Here is a 22358-nt window from a genome sequence, read left to right on the forward strand (position 1 = left end):
AACATATAGACCTGTGGGGTAGGTGACTGAAAGGGAACACCGGCCGAGAGGTTAGTTTCCAAGGACCACCATCGCAGGGAGGCAATAACTGATCTGGGTATAGACAGCCGTTTGTATTGGGGGCAACATTCAGCCGGAATGGTCTGAGGAACCAAGTTTGCAAGGGACGCATCCGCAAATGAGCAAAGGCAACCACCACAGTGGTGGAAGCCATGAGGCCCAAAAGCTTTTGAATTTTGTGGGCCGTCTGGAATCGTTTTTTGGAAAACTGGATAACCAGCTTCTGGATGGAGCGAATTCTCTGGATTGGGAGATATGCTCTAGCTGTGACCGAATCTAGGTGCGCACCGATGAAATCTATGGTTCTGGAGGGAATCAAGTGCGATTTCTTAAAGTTGACCATAAGACCCAGGTCCGCAAGGACGGAGAGAATAACCTGCGCTTGGTCAGCAAGGGCGTGGTCAGAGGTACCGACTATCAGCCAGTCATCTAAGTATGGAAAGATGACACATCCCCGGAGAGCTAGGTACGCGACCACCACAGAAAAGCTCTTCGTGAAGGTATGAGATGCCGTGGCCAGACCAAAGGGCAGAACTGTGTACTCATAGTGCTTTCCTTTGCAGACAAACCGGAGGTAATGTCTGCAGTTGCTGTGGATTGCGATATGAAAATAAGCATCATGCAAATCCAAAACAACAAACCACATCTGCTCCTCTAGGAGTGGCAGGACCTCGGGTAGCGATAGCATGCGAAATTTCTGGACTTTGACGAAGTCGTTAACTCCCCTCAGATCCAGAATTGGGCGTTTCCCCCCTTTTGTCAACTAGGAAGAAACAGGAGTAATACCAGTGACCCCAATCTGTAGAGGGGACCTCTCGAATAGCCCCTTTTTCCAAGAGTTCTCGGACCTCCTGTAGGAGTTGGGTGGGAGCCTGCGGAGTAGTGCAAGCCGGAAGGAGGTAGGGAGGCAGGGTTTCAAACTCAATAAAGTATCCATACTTTATTATCCTGAGAACCCAGATATCATCCGTGATGGAACACCAAACATTATAATACCCAACCGGTCTGTGAAACAAACATGTGTATCTAGTCATGCCTGTTTAGGCTTAGGAGATGGCCTGGGACCCTTTCGTGGTCTGGGTCTGCCCATAAACTTCCTATCTTGCTGGTTGTTTTGGAAGGAAGGACGGAAGTGAGATTGTTGTTGGAAGGCACCTTGGTACCTGTAGGGCCGGGAAGGTTGGGACTGCATACCAAAATATCTGGGCTTATAAGCCGGGACAGTCAGAGCTAGGGCTGTCAATTCGGTTTGGCCCGAACTGAAAATCAGCCGAATTTCCCTTGATTCGGCGGTTTTTAGTTCGGGAGGAACCGAACTCAAAACTGGCGGGCAACCGGGGGGGCCGAATTCAGCGAGTTCGGGAGTTCGCGAATAAATTCGGCCAATTCGGGGCCGTCAGTAAGCAGCATAACCTTCAGTAAGCAGCATTCTCCTCCCCCGGCCAATCGGTGGCCAAGCTGGGTCTTCTTCTGGCCAATCAGTCAGGATTGAGTACTGGAGGAATCAGCTGATGTGCGGCCGGCCGGGGAAAGAGAGAGAGAGAGGGAAATCCTCATGTGTGTGTGAGGGGGTGCTTGTGCACATTCGCTCCTTTCCGTGGCTGCAGGGGGTGCATTTTTTGGGGTACAGACCCCAAACTTTCAGGGGATATTCAGACAAGTTTTCTTAAAAGATCACCCAAGTTTTGTAAACATTGGGTCAGGGGGTCCCGAGATATGGGCTCCCCCCCTTTTTCTTTCCATGGCTGAAGAGGGCGCATTTTTGGGTGTGCCGACCCCAAACTTTCAGTGGAGCATCAGACAAGGCTTCTTAAGATACCCCCCAAGTTTTGTAAACATTGGGTCAGGGGGTCCCAAGATATGGGCTCCACCCCTTTTTCCTCTCCCCCCTTTTCCATTTTCGTGGCTGCAGGGAGCGCTTTTTTGGGGGTGCAGCCCCCAAACTTTTATCATAGCTTCAGAGAATCCCTCTTAAGAGACCACCCAAGTTTTGTAAAGATGGGTTCAGTGGGGGCTGAAATATCGGCTCCCCCCTTTTCTCTTTCCGTGGCTGCAGGGGGCGCATTTTGGGGTGTGCCGACCCCAAACTTTCAGCGGAGCTTCAGTCAAGGCTTTTTAAGAGACCACCCAAGTTTTGTAAACATTGGGTCAGGGCCCCCGAGATATGGGCTTTTCCCTTTTCCCTATTGGGATGAATGGATCACCCTCGAGAGATGCATACATATGGATCTTATATTGGATACAAATGGAATCATATTGGATTACCCAGCCTCCCAGCCCCTCCTGCTGGAACAGAAGACAGCCACAGTAAGACCCCTTTGGGGGCTTTAATCTATATTTTTTCTTTTCTGTGTGTGTGTGTGTGGGGGGGAAGCAGAGTCTGTGTGTGTGTGTGGGGAGGGAGCAGTTTCTGTGTGGGGGGGAAAGCCAAAGGGGGCTTTTGCCGGTTCTGCCTGGGGTGTGTGTTCCCCCTCCAGTCTCTCTCTCCCTGGTTTGAGGGGGGGCTTCATTTTTATTCTTCAGGTTTTTCCTCATTCATAAGATCAGTTAGGTTATTTTGATGCTTGCTCAAAACTGGTTTTCAAATGGTGACTTAAAGAATGCATCTGCCTGGTCCCAAGTCCAATGCAAAAGGAGACATTCCACCCCCTCCTGCTCATTATGCATAGCTAGCTGCCTCTGTCCCTTTCCATGGTATGCAAACTCCCAGGTGTCAGGTGTTGCTTTGCACTGTTGCAAAGGGGTTGCATTGCGTGCTTGTGTTGCTTTGCAGTTGTATTGTTTTGCAAAATTCTTCACACCTGCCCCGCCCTTTGCATGTTTGCAAAGGTGTTGCTTTTCAGTTGTGTTGCTTTGCAAAGTTCTTAGCACCTGCCCCGCCCTTGCTCTCATCAGCTGTTTGTCGGGGCTGGGAACTTTGTGCCTGGGCGGCAAGCTCTGCTGAGAGATACACATTAAGGGTGGGGGGGACCCCTTTCAGGGCCCATATCTCAGCCCCCCCTGACCCAATCTTTACACAACTTGGGGAGTCTTTCAATATACGTCCTTTAAAGCTCTGCTGAAAGTTTGGGACCTCTAAGCCCAAAAATGCCCCCCCAGAGCCGCGGAAAGGCGCGATTGTGTTTTTAATGGCTTTATTCGGCCGAATTTTTTTTTTGAACTTTGAATTCCCGCCGAATTGAACGGATCCGAGGTGGGGGAGTTCGGACTTCGGCACGTACCGAACCCACAAGGGCCAAATTCGGCCGAATCCGAACTGTACCGAATTTTTTTTTGATGACAGCCCTAGTCAGAGCAATGCCCAAGGACTTAGCATTAGTTTTATTTTTCTTAAGTCGATCAAGAAAAGCATCCGTTTGATCGCTGAAGAGCAATGTGCCCTCAAAGGGCAAGTCCTCAATTTGAGACCAAGTGCTGTATGGGAGAGCAGACTGCCTAAACCATGCATGCCTCCTAAGAACTATGGACGAAGCCATGGCTTTGCTCGAACCGTCCGTGATATGACGTGTAGCAGTTAGTTGCTGCCTAGCTAATGTCATGCCTTTTCCCTGGACAGCTTTGGCTGACGGGCATTGGTCCTCAGGTAGGATGCTAATCTGTGGGGAAATTCTATCCCATAGGGCATACTGGTATCTGGCCATGACTGCCATAAAATTAGAAATGCGAAGGCCCGCTGCATCGGAAGTATAAACTTTCCTGGCTAGGGCATCCAGTTTCCGTCCCTCCCTATCCTGGGGTGAGGAGTGTGAGCCAGATCTATATTTGCCTGGCAGGGCTTCGACCACCATAGAATTAGGGGGAGGATAGTATAAGTATAGGAATTCACCGCCCTCACGGCGGATTTTGTAAAGGTTTTCAACTCTCTTAGAGGACAAGTGAACCAACGCTGGCTTGGTCCAGTTAGAATTGACCACATCCAATATACTTTTAACCATTGGAAGGGCAACAGGACCTGTTTCTGGGGAATGTAGTATGTCTGTGATTGAGTCGATAGGTCCTGAGTCATCAGGACGGTAATCAATATTCAGAACCTTAGCCATGCGTATCATCTGCTCTGCATCCCCCGGAGGGGAGATTGATTTGGTATCCCCCACAACGTCCCCAGTTGAGGATTGTGAAATGTAGGGATATGTGGATACTATGCAATGCTGTCTTGCAAATACCCACTCCCATGATAGATCAGGAGCAGGCTAAGATTCCCCCTGGATGGCAATTGCAGAGTCTCTATGACATCACCATCCAGAACTGAAGTCAATGGGGCATGAAGTCTCCCCTGATATCGCTCGGCCGTAGAGTTTTGACGTCGAGCATCGGGACTACATTGTGTGTGGGGGGGGAGAAGATATCGACGAAGGCAGCCCACTTGGCTCCCAGGAAATTGTGGTTGGCGCCAAGACAATCGTGAACTACGTGATGCGAGGAGCTGGAGTCAGTGAAGAGGACAAACCAAATCTCCACTCATGTTTCAGCCTCATGTCATTGAGGAGATGGAGTCGACACACTGCGCTCAATCGATATCAAAGTAGCCAGTTTGCACATCATGAGTGTCTTAGCCCCTAGTGCTGTTGAATGCTTAGCTGTTTGCCTCTGCTTTCCAGTGGGTGGCTACGAAGCAGCCGGTTTGCACATCATTAGGGTCTTAGCCCCTAGTACCGTCGAATGCGCAGTTGTTTGTGCCTGTTTTTTTAGTGGGTGGCTATGAAGCAGCCCCTATCTCTGAGGTTGTCGTGTGCTCTACTGCATCAATGAAGGAGGTTCGACGATGCCACAGAGGAAGTAGCCCAACTAGACTGACCATCTCCTTGATCCAGAATTTCCAAGGACTTCTCTCACAGGGAAGCCTTGAGTCTCAATATCCTCTGCTGCCCAGCCTTAGATGTAAATCAGCTACAGGCACGCCAAGCTGAAACAATATAGTCTTCTGTGAGGAACATGAGGCAATCAGAATGTCCATTATTCTGGGCCATATACGTCCCACATCGTCAGTATTCCTTGAATAATGATTACGCCACCAAAAACACCATTTCAGGCTAAAAAAAAATCATCAAAATTTTAGTAATCAAGAAGATCAAGGGGACACATATGTCCTCTCTCCACGAGAGCAGAAAGAGAACTGAGGGAAGAGTGCTCCCCATCCCTCCGTCACATGCCCTTTCGGTGGGAAGAGCTGTTGGCTCTGGCATGGGATGGAGGGGAGGGGGAGCGCTTACTAGAAGCTTGGAAAGTTTTTCTCCATGGCTGGCCTGTGCATGCACAGTTCCCATGTGGGACTGCATAGAAGCCATGACAATGAACCAGCAGATCTAGCCTACTACATTACGTTTTTAGTAACAGAATGAAGGGAGGGAATCTAACAAAAAGGGAAAAAGTAGGAACAGAATAAACTGCATTTCCCCCCCCACAGATTTCTACATTTTTACTGCTATTGTAAAAAACACAGTTGATGACTGTTACTTACTTTGACATGGCTTTGTGCTCCAAGGTTGTAAATTTCTGTAGGCTTTACTTGATTAATTATCTTCACCAGACAAGTACTATCTGTAAGATCTCCATAATGCAGCTTCATGTCTTCAGACAAAGAAAACCAAGTTAGAATCATGAACATTTGACACTGACGTTTGTGATACAATATTATGTTTAATAAATATGCAGTGTCTCATAAGCTTATAATGTTCATTTAAAATATTATGCTATACACAGTGGCTCAAAGTTTTTTGCTACCACCATATTACTCACCCATTACTCATCCTTGGCTACGGTCTGCTATTCTTTCGTGACTATGCACTTAGTTCTAATTATTTGCAAGTAACCTCTTACAAGAAAGACCCATTTCCACAAGTATAATTGCACTTGGTTTGCAGGATCCAGCACATTAAAAACCCCACTTCATCCTAATACATTTCATCAATAATATTATTCACTATATTTACAAACTGCTGGTTTCCATTTACAACAGGGTTGCCAACATGGTGCCTGTGGGCATCATGGCACCCACCAACTGTTTTAGAAAGTGGATGGGGCCAGGTGGGACTCTTTCCAGCAAGGATTCTGATAGGCTGTGCAAATTAAAATAACATTATGTTGGTTTTATTCTCTCACTCACTCCTCTTTCCCAGTATATATATATATTTTTAAAATTACCCCTCTTCTTTTTTACATTTGGGCTTCTACGTGTGTGTGGCCCCGCCTGTTGTATCAGCCATTTTGTGGTTGCACTCACCACGCTGTGTCTGGATTACAAAGGTGCCCACAAGCTAAAAAAGGTTAGGGACCCCAGTCTACAACATTACATCAAAAAGCCATTCACCGTCTATCTACTATTTATTCATTTAAAATACTTAAGTGTCCTTCTCCCAGCACCCAAAGAGGGATGCTAAAGGAGTACAGTGACAACACTTAGAACTGTTCCAGGATGTTTTGCTAATATATAGTACAAACCACTGTCTGATCAGCAGACCTATGTTTCCACTTTGAGTATGCAAAAGAAAGCTACAACAACTGACATGACTAAGAAAGTTTGACTGAACTTGTCCTTACCCAAGCATGGAAGTGTCTTTGGGATATCATTATCATCAGAGCTGAAAGATGTACAAGTGGCCTAAAAATATATTTTCATGTCCAGAATCTCCTAGCTGCACAATGTTCCCATACTAGCAAACATGCAACATTATCCCTTCCATATCCCATCCAAACGCCAGTAAAACCTTACTTCCTTCTATGTGAGCTTGTGGATTCTTGTAGAGATGTTCAATCCGTCCAGTGTTAAAAGAGCTAGATCTACGGACAATTCCATGCACCTAGAATGTAAATGAAGCAGGAGACGTAGTTCTTTGCATTATCGCTGGAAAATTTGTTGTTAAAAGTTGCTGTGAAAGTGCTACAATTTACTACCCATACATACACATTTCAGAACAGTGTACAAAAAAATACAAAACAAATCATGTGACAACCTGAAGACTGTTAGTGCCATCCTGAAGGGGGGGGGGCAAAAAAGGTCTGTAGGTTGCGTGACCCCTGTGGCGGCGTAAGTACCACTTGCACCATCCAAATGGGCACTTATGCCATCGCAGGGCCACCTACACTGGTGCTGGGGAACCGTGAGGCACAGGGGCCGTGTCGCAGCCTCGGCAGTAGCGTTTCCCCAGCACAAGGGCTTGTGTAGGCGGCAAAGGGGGTGTTCCCAGTGGTGGGGGCTGACTTTAGTCATGTCCCTAAACTTGTGCCGGCAAAAATGGAGGCGTAGCCCCGTGAAACTGCATAGAGCACTGGGCCTGGGCGGATTTTCATTTTTGGCTTCCTGCGCTCACCACAGCAAACTGCTCAGGAGGCAGCATGGCTGCACTGTCCCCTGATGCCCCAGAAGTACCCCCCTTGGGATTGCTCTGTGACACTTGTATTGCAGTGACAGGGCAGAAATAGATATAATGCAGAAAGTGGGTACAAGGGCCAGTTTTAACAACACAAGGGGAGGAGTGTAGAGTGTTCCTGCTGTCCATAGCTTGTCTCCTCAGCTTGTCTCTCCAAGCACTTTCCTCTTTAGCCAAGCTCTATTACCACAGTCTTTAGGAGGGAAAAAAAACATTAAAGAAAGAGGGCTATAGGTGCTAAGCTATGGACATAGCTTCTGCTATAAAGAAAACACCTACCTTCCTTTTCAACATAATTGAGGCACCTCCTACATAGCTATTACTGTCAAGTCTAGTTTGGCCCTCAGATTCATCCTATAAAAAGGTCTCTAGCCCGCAGAAAATTGTGCTGCAACAAATATAATATCCACAGATCTTTAAAGGCTTTACTATACATGTAAAACAATTTGGAATGGCGGTTTAAAACAATTTAAACCGCCATTCCAAATGAATCACTGGGGGTGGGGGGTACCCAAAAGGCTTTCACTGACTGGACTCATAATCCTTGTTCAAATGCAAATTTTGATTATACAGGAAACAGGATTTTTCTACATTTAAAAAAAAAAGCAAACAAGGAGAGTAGATGATAAAATGCAGATACTGCTGCGGCTACTATTACACCTAAGCAGTTTCTCAGTGCTATGTGTTGAACAAATAGGCAATACAGAAGCCACAGAGGAAGGAGCTAGGGACTGAAACTGAAAAGTTAGAATAGTGAAGAACCAAAGAGCAGTAGAGAACAGGAAAGGGAAGTCAATGGCAGTTCAAGAAAGGCTATGCTAAAGAATGTGGGAAAGGAATAGAATGGTTAACCCTTTGGGGACACAATACAGCTTAGTTGAGGAAGGTCACACAAGTGAGCCATTTGCATTTTTCAATGTTATCACATAATCATACAACTGCAAATATTCATCTCTACATGGTGTGTGTAGAATCACAGAATCATAGAGCTAGAAGGGACCACCAGGATCATCTAGTCCAACCGCCTGCACAATGCAGGAAATTCACAACTATTTCACCCCACGCCTTCAGTGACCCCTACTCCATGCACAGAAGATGGCAACAAAATGGCAACAAGATGTCAGCTGGACTTTGAGAAGGAGAGCTGCCGGAGTGCTGATTGACCTTAATTGCAGAAGGTTATTGCAGCTTATTGCAGAAGCTGATTGTTGTTGATTGGAGAGGGTCTGCTTTGCCTGGGGCTGACTGCTGGCCCTGCCTTTTTTGCTGGGTAAACCTTGAACAGTGTAGGGCTTCTCCTCGCCAGTAGATAGAGGAGCACCCAGGACAGGAGAATGGCGCCTGGAAGAATGTAACCCACAGGAGCAGAAAAATCAGGAGACATTCTGAGCCTCTGGTGCTAAGCAATCAGTTCCAGGATCTCCCCATAGATATTGATCCTGGACCACTGGAACAAGGGCTACTCTTCCAGCCTCCCTGCAGCTTGAAGGTAATTTCTCAGGCTCCTGTGGATGAGACGACTAGAGCTTCCATTCCCCAAAATAAGAGGATCCATGTGCTGGTAACTGGGGATTCCCTACTGAGAGGGGTAGAGGCTAAAGTGTGCTAACCAGACTTGTCGTCTAGAGAGGTATGCTGTCTACCAAGTGCATGCATCCAGGATGTGACAGAAAGAGAAGAAAGACTCATCAAGCCCACAGATTATTATCCTTTCTTGCTCATCCATGTGGGAACAAGTGATATTGCCCAGAATAGGCCCAAAAGTATTAAAAGAGACTATGCGGCTCTGGGGAAAAAGGTGAAGGATCTGGGAGCACAGGTTGTGTTTTCATCAGTTCCTCCTGTCGAAGGTCATGATTTAGGAAGGGAAAGAAGAATACTGAAAATAAATGATTGGCTACATAGATGGTGTTGTCAGGAAAGATTTGGGTTATTTGGATTATGGCTCACACTTTCGAGATGAAGCTCTTATCAGGAGATGGTTTGCGCCTCATAAAGGTATGGAAAAAAATGTGTAGAATGACTGTATTCTCACTCTCTGAACAAACAACCCAAGGTTTTGTGTGTGCACGCTTGTGCATTACTGGACAGCTCAAACCCAGATTACTTAATTTTATTACAAATTGGAACATTTGCTTTAGTTTAATAGATTGTATATATAACTGAGAAAGCAAGTTTATTTGACCATGAAATCCCTTCAAACCTACATCCAATTCTACAAAGAAAGTTTATCCATTTCAAAAAGACCAAGTTTTTTCTTGCTTTTAACTGTGATAATATTGATCATAATATACTAACTTTCTTGCATTGCCCTGCATAAATTGCTGTTTAACTGAGCAGTTTTGTCTCACAGAGACTGCTGTTTATCTGAGCAAGTGGGAAGTATGCAGAAACGGCTATACCCTGAGGACTGGACATTCCGTGATAAATAATACAATAAACTGGCATGATTACAGGCCATGTTGCACATTCTTTACTCAAGTTTTGATTTGTTATCTAAGGTTGAGTGGAAAACATGCAAAGGGAGACAGCAGCAAGGAAGCTCTTTCCAAATTATGCCATGAGTCTGCAGTCAGTCACTAAATCTAGTCACTCACCTCATAGCCCTTTTCCAGTAGGAACTCTGCCAAGTATGAGCCATCCTAAGAAGAAAAGATAGGAAAATGTTAAAATTATAGCATCTGCATATGGTCATTTTGGGTTCCCCAGGGCCCCAAAATCAGTATTTTAAATCAGTATTGAACTAATAACAGCATATATGTAACATCCAGTTAATATAAGCATCTCTATATAAATCCTTGGCATAACTTCCACCAAGAAAAAGCAACTGAACATTTCAATTTATAAATAATTCCCTTGTCTTTAATATTTTAGTTACCCTCTTAGCCTCTCCCTGCCTTTTCTATGTACTACAAAAGAGCTGGTTTGTTCTCTTCAGCTGTTTGCTCTTACTTCACTTTTATTTCTCTGAGATAAATAGTTTTTTTATGGTTGTTACATAGGGTCATCATATGTCTGTGTGTAAAGTGCCATGAAGTTGCACCCAACTTATGGCAACCCCATACAGTTTTCAGGGAAGAGACAAACAGAGGTGGTTTGTCATTGCCTGTCTTTACATAGCAACCCTGGACTTCCTTGGTGGTCTCCCATCCAAGTACTAACCTGGGCCATCTATGCTTAGCTCTGAAGATCTGATGAGATTAGGCTACCCTGCCCCATCCAGGTCTAGGCAAGGTCATTATGCTATATTATATTTCATGTGTGTATATACACATTTGCAAGTTTATTCAACTTCTAGTTTGGAGCTGTTTCACTTGATTGCTCTGAAGGATTATTTCTATCCATGGTGAGTGGTTTGTTTGTGTTTGTTTGTTTGCACACAGGAAAAATAGGGGAGGAGAGAATACCAACTACTGCTAATCCTGGGAGGAGGACTCCACAAGTACAAACTGCTAGCCTGTGTGCTGAGAGCTGTGTAAATATTCTCCCAGCTTGTAATGTACAAACCAGCAGTTTATGGCAACAAGTTGACAATTTACCATGCATATAATTCCATATAGGGAGGAAAACTAAACCACGGAGAGAATAAACATATCTCAAAACACGCCTCTGCAAAAAAGCCCATGGCTAAAGAAAATGCATAAGTCGTTTTCACTAAGCACTTTCCCCATTTAGCTACATGATTCATTAACAGCATCTCAATTATGTATAATAAGAAGAGCAAGTTCAACCTGATATATAAAATTTTATTTAAAAATCTGTGAACATAACAGATCTTATGCACTGGATGGAAAAGTGTGTTTTATGTCCTAAAATATTCAACTTACTACCCCCAAACCATATACATACACACATAAAATATTTAAAATATGCTTCAAGCAAGCAAGACAAGACCATCTCTATGGCTCACAGCACAATCATAAGTATGTTTACTCTAAAAGAAATTCCACTGAGACAGCAAGTCTTACTACTTAATAAGACTGCACCATAATGGTAAAAAAAATCTTATTCAGGTGCTTATTATTACCTACAGAAGAAGATGCTCAAATGATAGTCATTCCTTAATCAATCTAAGAAAAAACAGGTATGTTCTATCACAGAACATAATTTTTGAAGGATAATCGCTCAAGATATAGCTGCAATCCTCAAGAACATTTGGGGTAACTGATGCCTGTAACTACATAAACAAAGTTTCCAGAACTTACTTTAATAATGTATCTTGGTTTTCAGTCAAGAAGTCTTATTTTCCATATAAATGGCATATAAATGCTCAGAGGGCACATTAGATGTGCTATGAGGCTCTAAAATGACAGGGCTGCTCTGAGAACTTTCACTATACCAGTGATGAGGCAATTAATAAATCTATGCTGAGTGACATGCTATGGTGTGTATGGGACACATTTTGTGGTTCATTTAGAACTGTCTCAATTTTTCCTACATGTTTGATATAAATATAGCTATCTAAACTTCCATAGATCAGTGGAAGAAAAGAAACACAAGATCTTAGCATATAAATATTCTACCATACGTGTATGCTTAGTACCTGGAGTCTGACACAGATCTTATTTATAATCCTGGTTACAAACCAGGTCTCACAAAGCCAGAAGAAACCATTCACTTCCCCCACCCCACAAGTATTCAGCATTCAGCTTTGGTTGAAAAACCTGTTAAAATCTGAAGTAAAAATAATGGGAACACCAAAAGCATTTTGTGAGGAGAGTGTGCATGCATTTGTACATATAACATCCTGATTATTCAAAATGTTGAAGTGAAACAGACCTGATTGTAATTGAAACCTATCAATGGGGTCTTGTTCTTTTTGTCAGAGCTATTTCTCTGACTTTCCAAGCATACTGGAATATTTTGAACCAGTGGCGGCATTCACGTCCTTTGTCCTTCCTTTCCAGGTCTTTCCAAGTGATAGGACATGACAATGAGTGGGAAACTGGCAAAAGTGACAAGCTATTAGCTTACAATTCCCATAGTACTGCCTAAGTGTTAATTTACAGCCCTATAATCTTTCACAATGCACATTCACAATACACTGTTTCAAGATATATTATCTCTTATCTCCATGTACCATTTTTCTTCCCTTTCAAGTGAGGTAGCAGTCAGTGAGACCCTTAATCAAAAGATGGGTTAAAGTGTTAGCTTATTGTTACAGCTTACTTTTCTACAATATTTCCAGATCTTCAGTACTTTCCAACTGAAATTTAGGTGTGTTACATAAACTAACCCTGTTTCCATTTATAGTAAATTCAGATTCAATTCATATTGCCTGAAGTAACATTTTTACCAAAAGTCCATTGAGGAGGTAAGCTCAGTACGCACATGACTTTTTCGGGGTTCTATAACTCAAAGCCAAGAGTCAAATGACCCCCTCACTGATGGCATTCTGGAAATCAGTTATTTTCTGGAGAGTCTTGAGAATGGCTATATAAACCACCTCCCCAACAATGTTTTTCTTTGGGGAAAGGGGGGGCGATGAAAAGTTATATTTTTGAAGTTTTTATTCATAGTGATGATTTTGTATTATGGCTGCTTTTAACGTTAGAGAAATGCCTTGTAACCTCTAATGCTTTGCACATTTTTTCTTTCTTCTATCAGAGGTTTCTCCCCCTGCTTTTTTATGCTTTTAATGTTCTACAGTTTAAGTTACATTTGGATGGGCTGCAGGATGGATTTTAACGACTGCCATTTTGTTCTGTTCATTTGCCCTTTCTCTGGGACATTCAATGTGAAATCAACAAACAGGGATTAAGTTACAGAAATGGATTTTGTTGCACTTTTGCAGGTATTAGACTTGTCAAAATGTATCTTCAGCCAACACTATAAAATTGTTGCCATGACCCTCCAAAATTTTGTTAAAGATCACATTTCCTATAAAATGTGTTCATTCTTGCTGCCACAGAATGAGATGCACTCCACCTAAAACAGTCATTAAGGTTTGGAGCTCAAAATCTCTTTCAAAAAAGGAGAGTCTAGGGTACCTTTTGAAGTAAAAAAAATAAATGGATCCAGTAAAAATGGATCCCATTTCCTTGTGAAAGGAGATTATCAATTTCTATTTATCAGTAGTGTCATTATTCTCTGCATGCCCTATATTCTTGATGTCCTGTGGAAGAGATTTTTATAATACCCACCAATTGTTAGACTTCCTCTATATTGTCAGCCCCCACACAGTCATTTTCCAAGAACACATTTTATATTTCAGATTTCTGTGACATTTCAAAATTTCCAGCTACAGATCTAATTCTGCCTGTTGGCCCTGAGTTAATATAATCTTTCCATTCCAAATTATGTAAACATTGTGTTCTCGACTCTCATGCTAATTAATTTTAACGAAAACATCCCATATTTATTTTTATTTGTTTAAAATATTTATACAGCCGTCTTTTTTTTGAGCACCTTATCAATTTATTTCTTCTAGCAAACCTTGAGTTTCTGTTATATGTTAATTCTATTCCCATTTCACACCCTGAATCTAACTCTTCTGGCTTTCCTCGAAACTTCAACTTTTTTTTTTATTCAAAGTTTGTTTCTTCAAATCTAGCCCTTAGTTTTCTCATCTCCTCTTTACACAAACGTTGCTTGATAGTCTCTCAGGAAGGTTCAATTTTCTGTCTTGTTTGCTTCTTCTCTATCTTATTTCATATTCAAATACAATCTATTCTATACTTCTTGAAAATGATAACCCTTCATAATTCCTTTGTTTGTTGAAGTTGCTTGTTAGTGTAAACAGGGGAAATATATTCATTAGTAGATGAGTCTGTTAGCTTTTAATCAATAAGCTGTGTTAATGTATTAGTCAATTTGTGCTTGTCTAGCTTAATAACACTATTCCAAAACAGTAAAATGTCTCCAGTTGATAGGCTCTAAGGTACAGTCAGATGAGATCCAATACTTTATCCTACACCAATTACTATCTTGAGGTAGAAAATTCTTCAGAACACAACAAACTTCAAAACAAAAAAAGCACTGGCTCGTTCCTGATCTCATGCTCCGCTCTAAGTGTGCTTGCGTGGAGAAACAAGGCTGCTTACCCCCTACCCCTTCTCCAACACTGTAGGAACTGGGAGGTCCCCCTCCCCACAGCAACCAAACTTCTACCATCCCTACTTCCTGACTGGAATGATGGAACTCCAAGCAGAAATGTCAAACTTCTGGAAATTTTGCAGCAATGCGGGGAAAACGGAAATTTTGGCAAAAATTTAAATATGTACAATAATTACTTCTTATTAAGATGAAATATAACATTGTACTTGTGAAGGAACAGATTTGCAAGCCCTTCCAATTGGACCCTGGTAGGTTGGAAGAATCTCATGGCCACCTCAAGTCCCTACTTGGCAACAAGCCCCTTCCTCTCACTCCCCAAGGGAGCCAGGCAGAGTCATCTGTCTAACACGCCTTACCTGGGTTGCCATTCCAAAATGGCAATGAAAACAGGTCACAGGATCAGCTCTGCTAGCAACTTTTACAATCTTTTCTCTCCTCAAACCAGACTTGGAAACGAAATTAAATGATTGATGGAAATATTTAATTGAATGCAACCTCCCTTTCTCACTGGTTCCTACCAGGAAGCAGAAATCAGAATATGGACTGTTCAGGCCATTTCCCTCTCATAAACTTGCAGCTGAAAGATGACCGTTTTAATCCTCCTCTCCCTATCACTTCAATTGCTCAAGGACTATAGACATGAGGACACTAGCTTTATTCACTGCTCAGAGTTCCAAGAGCCACTGGGAGATTGTACCCCAGCCCCTCCCAGGAACATCACCATCTCTAGGAAAAGACTGAGGGCCCAGCCATTGGCCACAGGAGGAAGAGCCATAGAAAATGTGCCAGCAAGAACACTCCACTCAACTGCCAAGTATCTAGGAACTGTACATGTGAGAGGCAGGACACCTCTGGCCTCTGTCACTAGCCTGTACTCCATCCCCTCCCAGGAACATCACCATCTCTAGGAGAAGACTGAGGGCCCAGCCATTGGCCACAGGAGGAAGAGCCATAGAAAATGTGCCAGCAAGAACACTCCACTCAACTGCCAAGTATCTAGGAACTGTACATGTGAGAGGCAGGACACCTCTGGCCTCTGTCACTAGCCAGAACTCCAAGGTCTGCTAAGCAGTTTTTGTTATTTTGGTATTATACTTCTTCTGTTGCACACAAGAGTATGTGCTCCACCACTGTGTCAGAGCCCCTGCCAAAGGTGCTGGCACCTGCTCCACCTCCTGACTGTCCAGCTGGTGTTTGATGGTTGTTGGAGTCTTACCCTAATGTTAACTGATATCCCCTGGTTACTGAGCCTCTCACCCAAAGGTGTGAGAAGGACTCAGCTTAATGCTGGAGAAAATGTCTGTAGGCATTCACCAATAAAGAGATTTGCCTTATCATTGACCTTGTTATTTATCATCTGGCTTATCACCTCCTGTGGAAGCAGAGGATTGATGCAGCCCCAGTAGTTAGTTTCAAATTGGAAGATGCCTTGCTATTGGGCTAGAAAGTACCTTATGGACAGGTCTAAATCTGGACAGGGTTTGCATGTTTCTTGAGATAAGAAGCTCACCTAGACGGGGCCACAATTTATGTCCAGTTGCTGAAGTTGTCTAAGGGGGAATGGCTATATCATAACAGCAGGACCACAGAAGATGACGATTTACTACATTCATTCAATCACCATGGCCTGACAAGAGAGAATCACAGCACCAAACCTGGGGCCAGCCATGGAAACAGAGGCCCTTTCTCCTTCAAAAAAAGGAATATTCATACAGCCTTAATACTCATGACTAATGGTTTTACATCCATATAAGCATTGCTTTAGTCATTAGAGGGGAAGACACTGTACCTTTAATCATTCACGCCATAGCTTAATCATTCACGCCATAGCCTTTGGAGGCTGTCTCTCTATTAGTCAATAGCATCCCTCAAAAAACACCATCTCTGATAAAGCCTTATTATGTGACTACTGTATATATATTGATGGACTACAAGCTTCAGCAATAAAATTCATACTAGTTCAAAAGATCAAAAAGGGACAAGTACAGGAAACAATGCCATACTGCTCCAATACAATCTACAAGAAGCAATTATTTAACTTCATATATATGCCACTTTTCTCTCCAATGGGCTTACATCATTCTCTTGTCGTGCATTTTACCCTCACAACAACTCTGTAAAGTAGGTTACGCTGAAAGTGTATGACTGGTCCATGGTCATCCAGTAAGCTTCCACAGCAGAACAGGGATTCAATCTTCGGTCTCCCAGATTATAGTCCAATGCTCTAATCACTATACTACACTGGTTCTTATATGAAAGGGATGGCTGGTGTCAATATAATCCCACCAGTCCCCATAAATATATCTTTCACTCTCCTCACATAATCACTTTCTTATAGATGATATAAGAGCAGCATTGGGAGCATCCAAGAAGAACAATTTTCATGTCACTCAAGTAATTGAAGATCCAGTCCTCTCAAATTGTATGTCAAGGTGATGGGCTCAATTCTGAAGAAAAAATCATCAACCATCTTACTTTGCCAATCAAGGCAGGATATGTACATGGATTTGGGCTATTTCAATACAAAATTAATGAACTAGTACAGAAAAAAGATGATTAATTACAAGCCTAGTTATACATATTCACATTATTGCAATGAAAGAAGAAAATGCATATAACAGTGTTGTGTTTGCAGTGGGGTTTTTAAAAACAATGCTTTTCTTCATCAGTAGTATATACGTAAGGGCCTGGAATCTATCTTATTACACCTAGGCAGGCAGCACTCATTTATTGAGGTGTCCCGGGGGGGGGGGGAATTGGCTGCAAGTTAATGTGACACCTTTGTTTTTTGGGGAAAAGTAACACTTTCTCAATAACCTCATCAATCTGAGATGGAAACAACATGAAAGCCAATTTAACTGCACATCTAAAAACCAAGCTGCTTTATAGTAAAAAACAAACAAACGTAACAGCCTGGTTACTTTATATACGTGCAGAATATATGTATGAACACAAATACCATTTCCATTGAAAATTGTTACACACAGCACAAATCACTTATACTCTTTAAAACATACAATTATTTTACACATGCATAAACAATAGTCTAAAATAGTTACACTGGACTTTCATCAAAGACACAACTTCGTATATTTGAGAAGAATCTTTTATTTTCAGCTAAGTGAAATCCCTTTAACTAAACTAGCTACTAGGTTGGCTCTAAAGGTACAGGTACAGATTTATTGTATAGCCAAGGGCCATTACAATCAATTAGGTTGGCTCTAAAGAGAAAGCTAGGTTTCCTCTGCTTCTAGCTAGGGGAATATCCCATGCTACCAAAACCAATTAGTCTTTAATTCATTTTGGAGAATTTCATAAATGATTCTCTCAACATTTAAGAAACAATAATTTTATCTACTTAGTTTCAATGAATGACAATTGGACTTTTCAACATACCTGAGCAAATAACTGCAGAACAATTCAGTTTGTTTTGAACAAAATGTCTACCATGGTACCCATTTTCAACTACAAGAAGCAGACATTGTGCAAGTGTGAATGAAAGGCTTGATGCCTCTTGCTACCAACACCCTTTGCTAAGATAACCAGCATTAGGGATGCCAGTCTCCAGGTGAGACCTGGAGATTCCCTGAAATTACAGCTCATAGCCAGACCACAGAGATCCGTTCTCCTCCCAATTGGAGGATGGACTCTATGACGTTGTACTCTACTGAGGTCTCTGTCCTCCCCAGCCTCCACCTCCATATCTCCAAGATTTTCCCAGCCTGGAGCTGGCAACCCTACCCCCAGCATGTGGCCGGGGGGACCTGGCAACCCTAACCAGCATACAGGTTTGCACTTATAAACTCAGACTTCCAATCAGCTTCCTCCAACTATTAGTCTCCTGGCAATAGGTGAACTGCAACAATGATCCAAATTTGTTTTGGTGTGCACAACTATACTACTATTAGAGAATTTTTAATCTATTTTTCTTTTATTAACATATCTATATATAAAACTTCACCATAAACTAACCTAAAAGAATATAAGGTATCAGTACTTAATTTTACACAGACAATTTATAAAGTAAAAGAAAAAGCTTTTAGACAAGACCGTTATATTACTTATTGCCCAACAGATAAACATACAATTGGAACTTTGATCTGGAGGAAGTTGGTTTTTAATTCCAAAACTGTAACATGAGCTAACTTCTTGAAAACATTTAATATGACAATCATCTTTCATATTACTTAGCTGTCCCACTTAATGGGGCTTCAAATCTTTAATTTATTTAATTTCTTTTTTATTTAAAAAAAAACCCTGAAAGGTTATGGTTATATATCCTTAGAAAATGTACACTAAATTTAGATATGTACCCATTAACACATTTTAGCTACCTTTAATCGTGTTGACAATGAATCAGTTTTGATAAAGAGACGTTCCACAGGTATATAATTGATCATTTTTTATCTATTTGACCATGCATATACCACATTTCTCCATAATGGGGACCCAAAGCAGCTCATAATATGAAAATAGAATGTAACAGGAGAAAGAAAGGGGCTTCCAAGTACAATGCAAGTCTTTCTTGCTGCCAGATCTTCCGCCAACCCTTAGGCTAAGTGCCAAACTAAACGTAACATACACAAGTTTACTATAGGGACTCACAACCATATTGCAAGTTCCTGGTGGAATCTCCATTGAAATGCACTGAGGGGCCCCAATTCAGATTGGGACAATGGGAGATGAATAGCTCCTACACCCTCCCCTGCACCACTTCGCTGAGCCAAAGTAGCACCAGGGGATGGGGCAAATAATGCTGCCCATGCTGTTTTGGCTTAGAAAACCGGTGTGAAGGAAAGGCAGGAACATCTTCTTCCCCTGAGCTGCAATCCCAATATACATAGGGCCCCTGTACACTTTTAAATGGAAATCCCACTGGGAACTCACAGCTACATGGCTGCAAGACTCTTTCAGACTCATTTACATTACAGTGTGTAGTCTGGTCCTAGAAGGTAAATGCCAAATGCCCTTGGTGCTTGCTCTTCAGCTCACACCACAGACTTATGCCTCTAGAGCAGCTCAGCCTTTAACAAGTTGCATGCAAGAAAGGGGTGGGACAGAGGCTCAGCTACAAGGTTTTACAGCAGCTGGCCTTTCTCCTGTCCTGGTTACAGACCATGTTCATTACTCCTCCAATACTTCTTTTGCCAGGATTTAAATTTCAAGTAACATTTATCTACCTGTTTGACGTAACTTAAACTTCTGTTAGTAACTGCAAGACCTGTGGTGTAGTGGTCAGAGTGTTAGACTAGGATGTGAAAGACCCTGGTTCAAATCCCCACTGCACCATGGCCTTTGGCCAGTCACACACGCTCAGCCAAACCCACCTCAAGAGTTGTTGTGAGATAAAATATAGAGGAGGAGAATGTTATAAGCCACTTTGGGTCCCCAATGGAAAGAAAAAGTAGAGTATAAAAGAACAAATGAACCAAGAAGAAAGGCAGGATATAAATGTTTGAATTTTTTTTTAAACTTCATTCTTTTTCCAATATCTCTAGACAGTTACCTGAACAAGCCATTCCCTATTAGTGACCTGAAGAAGCATCACCATTTCTTCTGATACTTTATGTTTAATCTGCGACACTCTCGTTCACTCCAGAAACTCCCAGCGCAGCATGAGGTGATGCAGCCAGGGAATTAAAGGGAAGCTCAGGGCACATGAACCAGCACGTAGATTCTGAAGAGAGTCTTCAGATCCCAGTGTAGAAACCAAAGTGGTTAGAAATCAACGATTTTTTTAAAAAAAAATCAGATTTTTTTATTGAAATCGGAATTTTTTAATAAAATGCTTTTTGAGGAAAAATCTATTAAAGATAGTTTAAATAGTTTTCTATTTAAGATACATTACAGTCCAAAGGTTATGCGTCATGAAATAAGGATTAGTTTTTAATACTGTAGCATGAGACTGTATATGCATCCAATGTTTAAATTTTCTGGTAAATTAATTCCATTAATCCATTCACAATGTCATGCTCTTCCAGAGGTTTCTGTAAGATTATTTTGGGCAGTTTCTTCCATCTAGAAGATATTATCATAGATGCTTGGTTTTGTGGTTCTCAAAACTATAAATTTGTGTCTGCAGATATAACATGCCTCTTCTTCACAGTAAAAATATTATTTTAAATTCTGTATGTTTATTTTATAACACCTTAACCCCATTGTTCCTTTGCAAATCTATATACACAATCAACCCCTTACCTCTTAAGTGCTAAGTTTCTAGAAGATTGTTTGGAGTGGAATAGATCTGCACAAGGAGCTAAGTGTGAAGAAGGAGGGGCAATCAGTAAAAATGAAAGTGAAACCTTTTGAGCACAATACTCCACAACTCTTGGGATCTTTGTGTGTATAGCCTGAGGTTTATCATATCATTCTCTCCCTGGAGGAAAAAATCTATAATAGCAGCAAGCTGTAGAAGAGACTCACTTTGGGAATATTTTAATGAAGTTCCTCTACATATGGGTAAGGCAGAAATGCATTTCAAAATGCAAACACTGCAACAAAGAAATGCAAGGCCTGGTAGCCCAAATGAAAGTGGAGATAATTATGAAATTATTGCGAGGTGAACTATCTATGTATTTCTAATACATCAGTAAAAATATTTTTTATATAACTGTAAAACTAATCTGAAAAGTTATTGTTCTAAAAATGAAAGCTTCATCTGATGGTAAATATTAAGATTATACCACCAAGAATGAGTCTTTATGTAGAAAACCATAATTTAAATTGAGTCTTACTTACTAGTGATTTAAATTGTGTTTTAAATAAGTGATTTAAATCAAATCTGTCCTGGTATTCACTAAGAGAGAGGGAGGGAGAGCGGGAGAGAAAAAGAAAGAAAGAAAGAAAGAAAGAAAGAAAGAAAGAAAGAAAGAAAGAAAGAAAGAAAGAAAGAAAGAAAGAAAGAAAGAAAGAAAGAAAGAAAGAAAGAAAGAAAGAAAGAAAGAAAGAAAGAAAGAAAGCTGCACTAGAACTCAGACAATGCCACTGAGATAGCATGTGTTGCCATCTGATTGGAGAAAATTTATACAGAAAACTACTGACAGTGCTTCAGTGTTTAATTTATAGATTTTTAGATCTCCCATTACTCACTTAGCCTTCCTTATAACAAAAGACCACCCTTTGCTTGACAGTAAATTGTTTTATAAGTCCAGCCTCTTGCTCTCCCATCCACTTGCTTACCATCTGGAATTCCCTTAATAAATTTTATCAGCTAACCTTTCACAGATGAAACAATTATCATAGGTATGTAATGAAACAATTATCATAGGTATGTAGTTTCAGCACTGGCAAACAATGAGAAACAATTTGTTCAAAACAAACAGCAGTCTGCAAGACTACAAAGTTTACTCAGAGTGCATTCCTGAGGTTGGGGGCCGAATGGGCTTAGGAGGTGGCGTGACCCCTATGCCGGCATTTGTGCCACTTGCATCATCTAAACCAGCATGGATGCCAGCATAGGGGCACTTATGCCAGTCCCCCTGGACTGTGGGGCAGCACATCCCTCAGATGCCGGCTCAGCCTTCCACCAGCGTCCTTCCGGTGCAAGTCCCCGTGCCGGCATCCCGGGAGGCATTCCCGGGGTGTTCCAGGGGATGGAGCTGCCATTAGGCAGCCGCCTAACCCCTTCAGCCCAGGAATGCCCTCTTAAGCAACAGTGGTGCTGCACCACCTCTTTGTTGGTGCAGCATAACTGTTTTCAATGGGGCTTTCCCCCCTTTTCCTAATTTTTATTTTAAAATAGCCCTTTCCCCCACACACACTGCAGTGGAAAAACCTCTTTGGAGGCGCAGCCATGGTCATGCTGTCCCTGGGCACTGCAGCTCTCAGGAATGGGCTGTTAGGGAAAACGCTTCAAAACACCAGTGGTAAAACATT

The 22358-nt window shown here is 42.0% G+C and overlaps 1 protein-coding gene across 1 annotated transcript in view; it reads right to left on the bottom strand.

Annotated features, from left to right (window-relative positions):
- Nucleotides 1-22358, bottom strand: part of GMDS (GDP-mannose 4,6-dehydratase) — a 415034-nt gene that overhangs the window by 373720 nt on the left and 18956 nt on the right. The window contains exons 2-4 of the mRNA XM_056854322.1: nucleotides 10025-10069; nucleotides 6770-6857; nucleotides 5519-5628 (exon numbers count right to left, since the gene is read on the bottom strand). Coding sequence (XP_056710300.1) covers nucleotides 5519-5628; nucleotides 6770-6857; nucleotides 10025-10069 — 243 coding nt within the window. The remainder of the gene's footprint in view (nucleotides 1-5518; nucleotides 5629-6769; nucleotides 6858-10024; nucleotides 10070-22358) is intronic.

This window comes from Euleptes europaea, chromosome 8, assembly GCF_029931775.1.
Source record: "Euleptes europaea isolate rEulEur1 chromosome 8, rEulEur1.hap1, whole genome shotgun sequence".
Lineage (NCBI taxonomy): Eukaryota > Metazoa > Chordata > Lepidosauria > Squamata > Sphaerodactylidae > Euleptes > Euleptes europaea.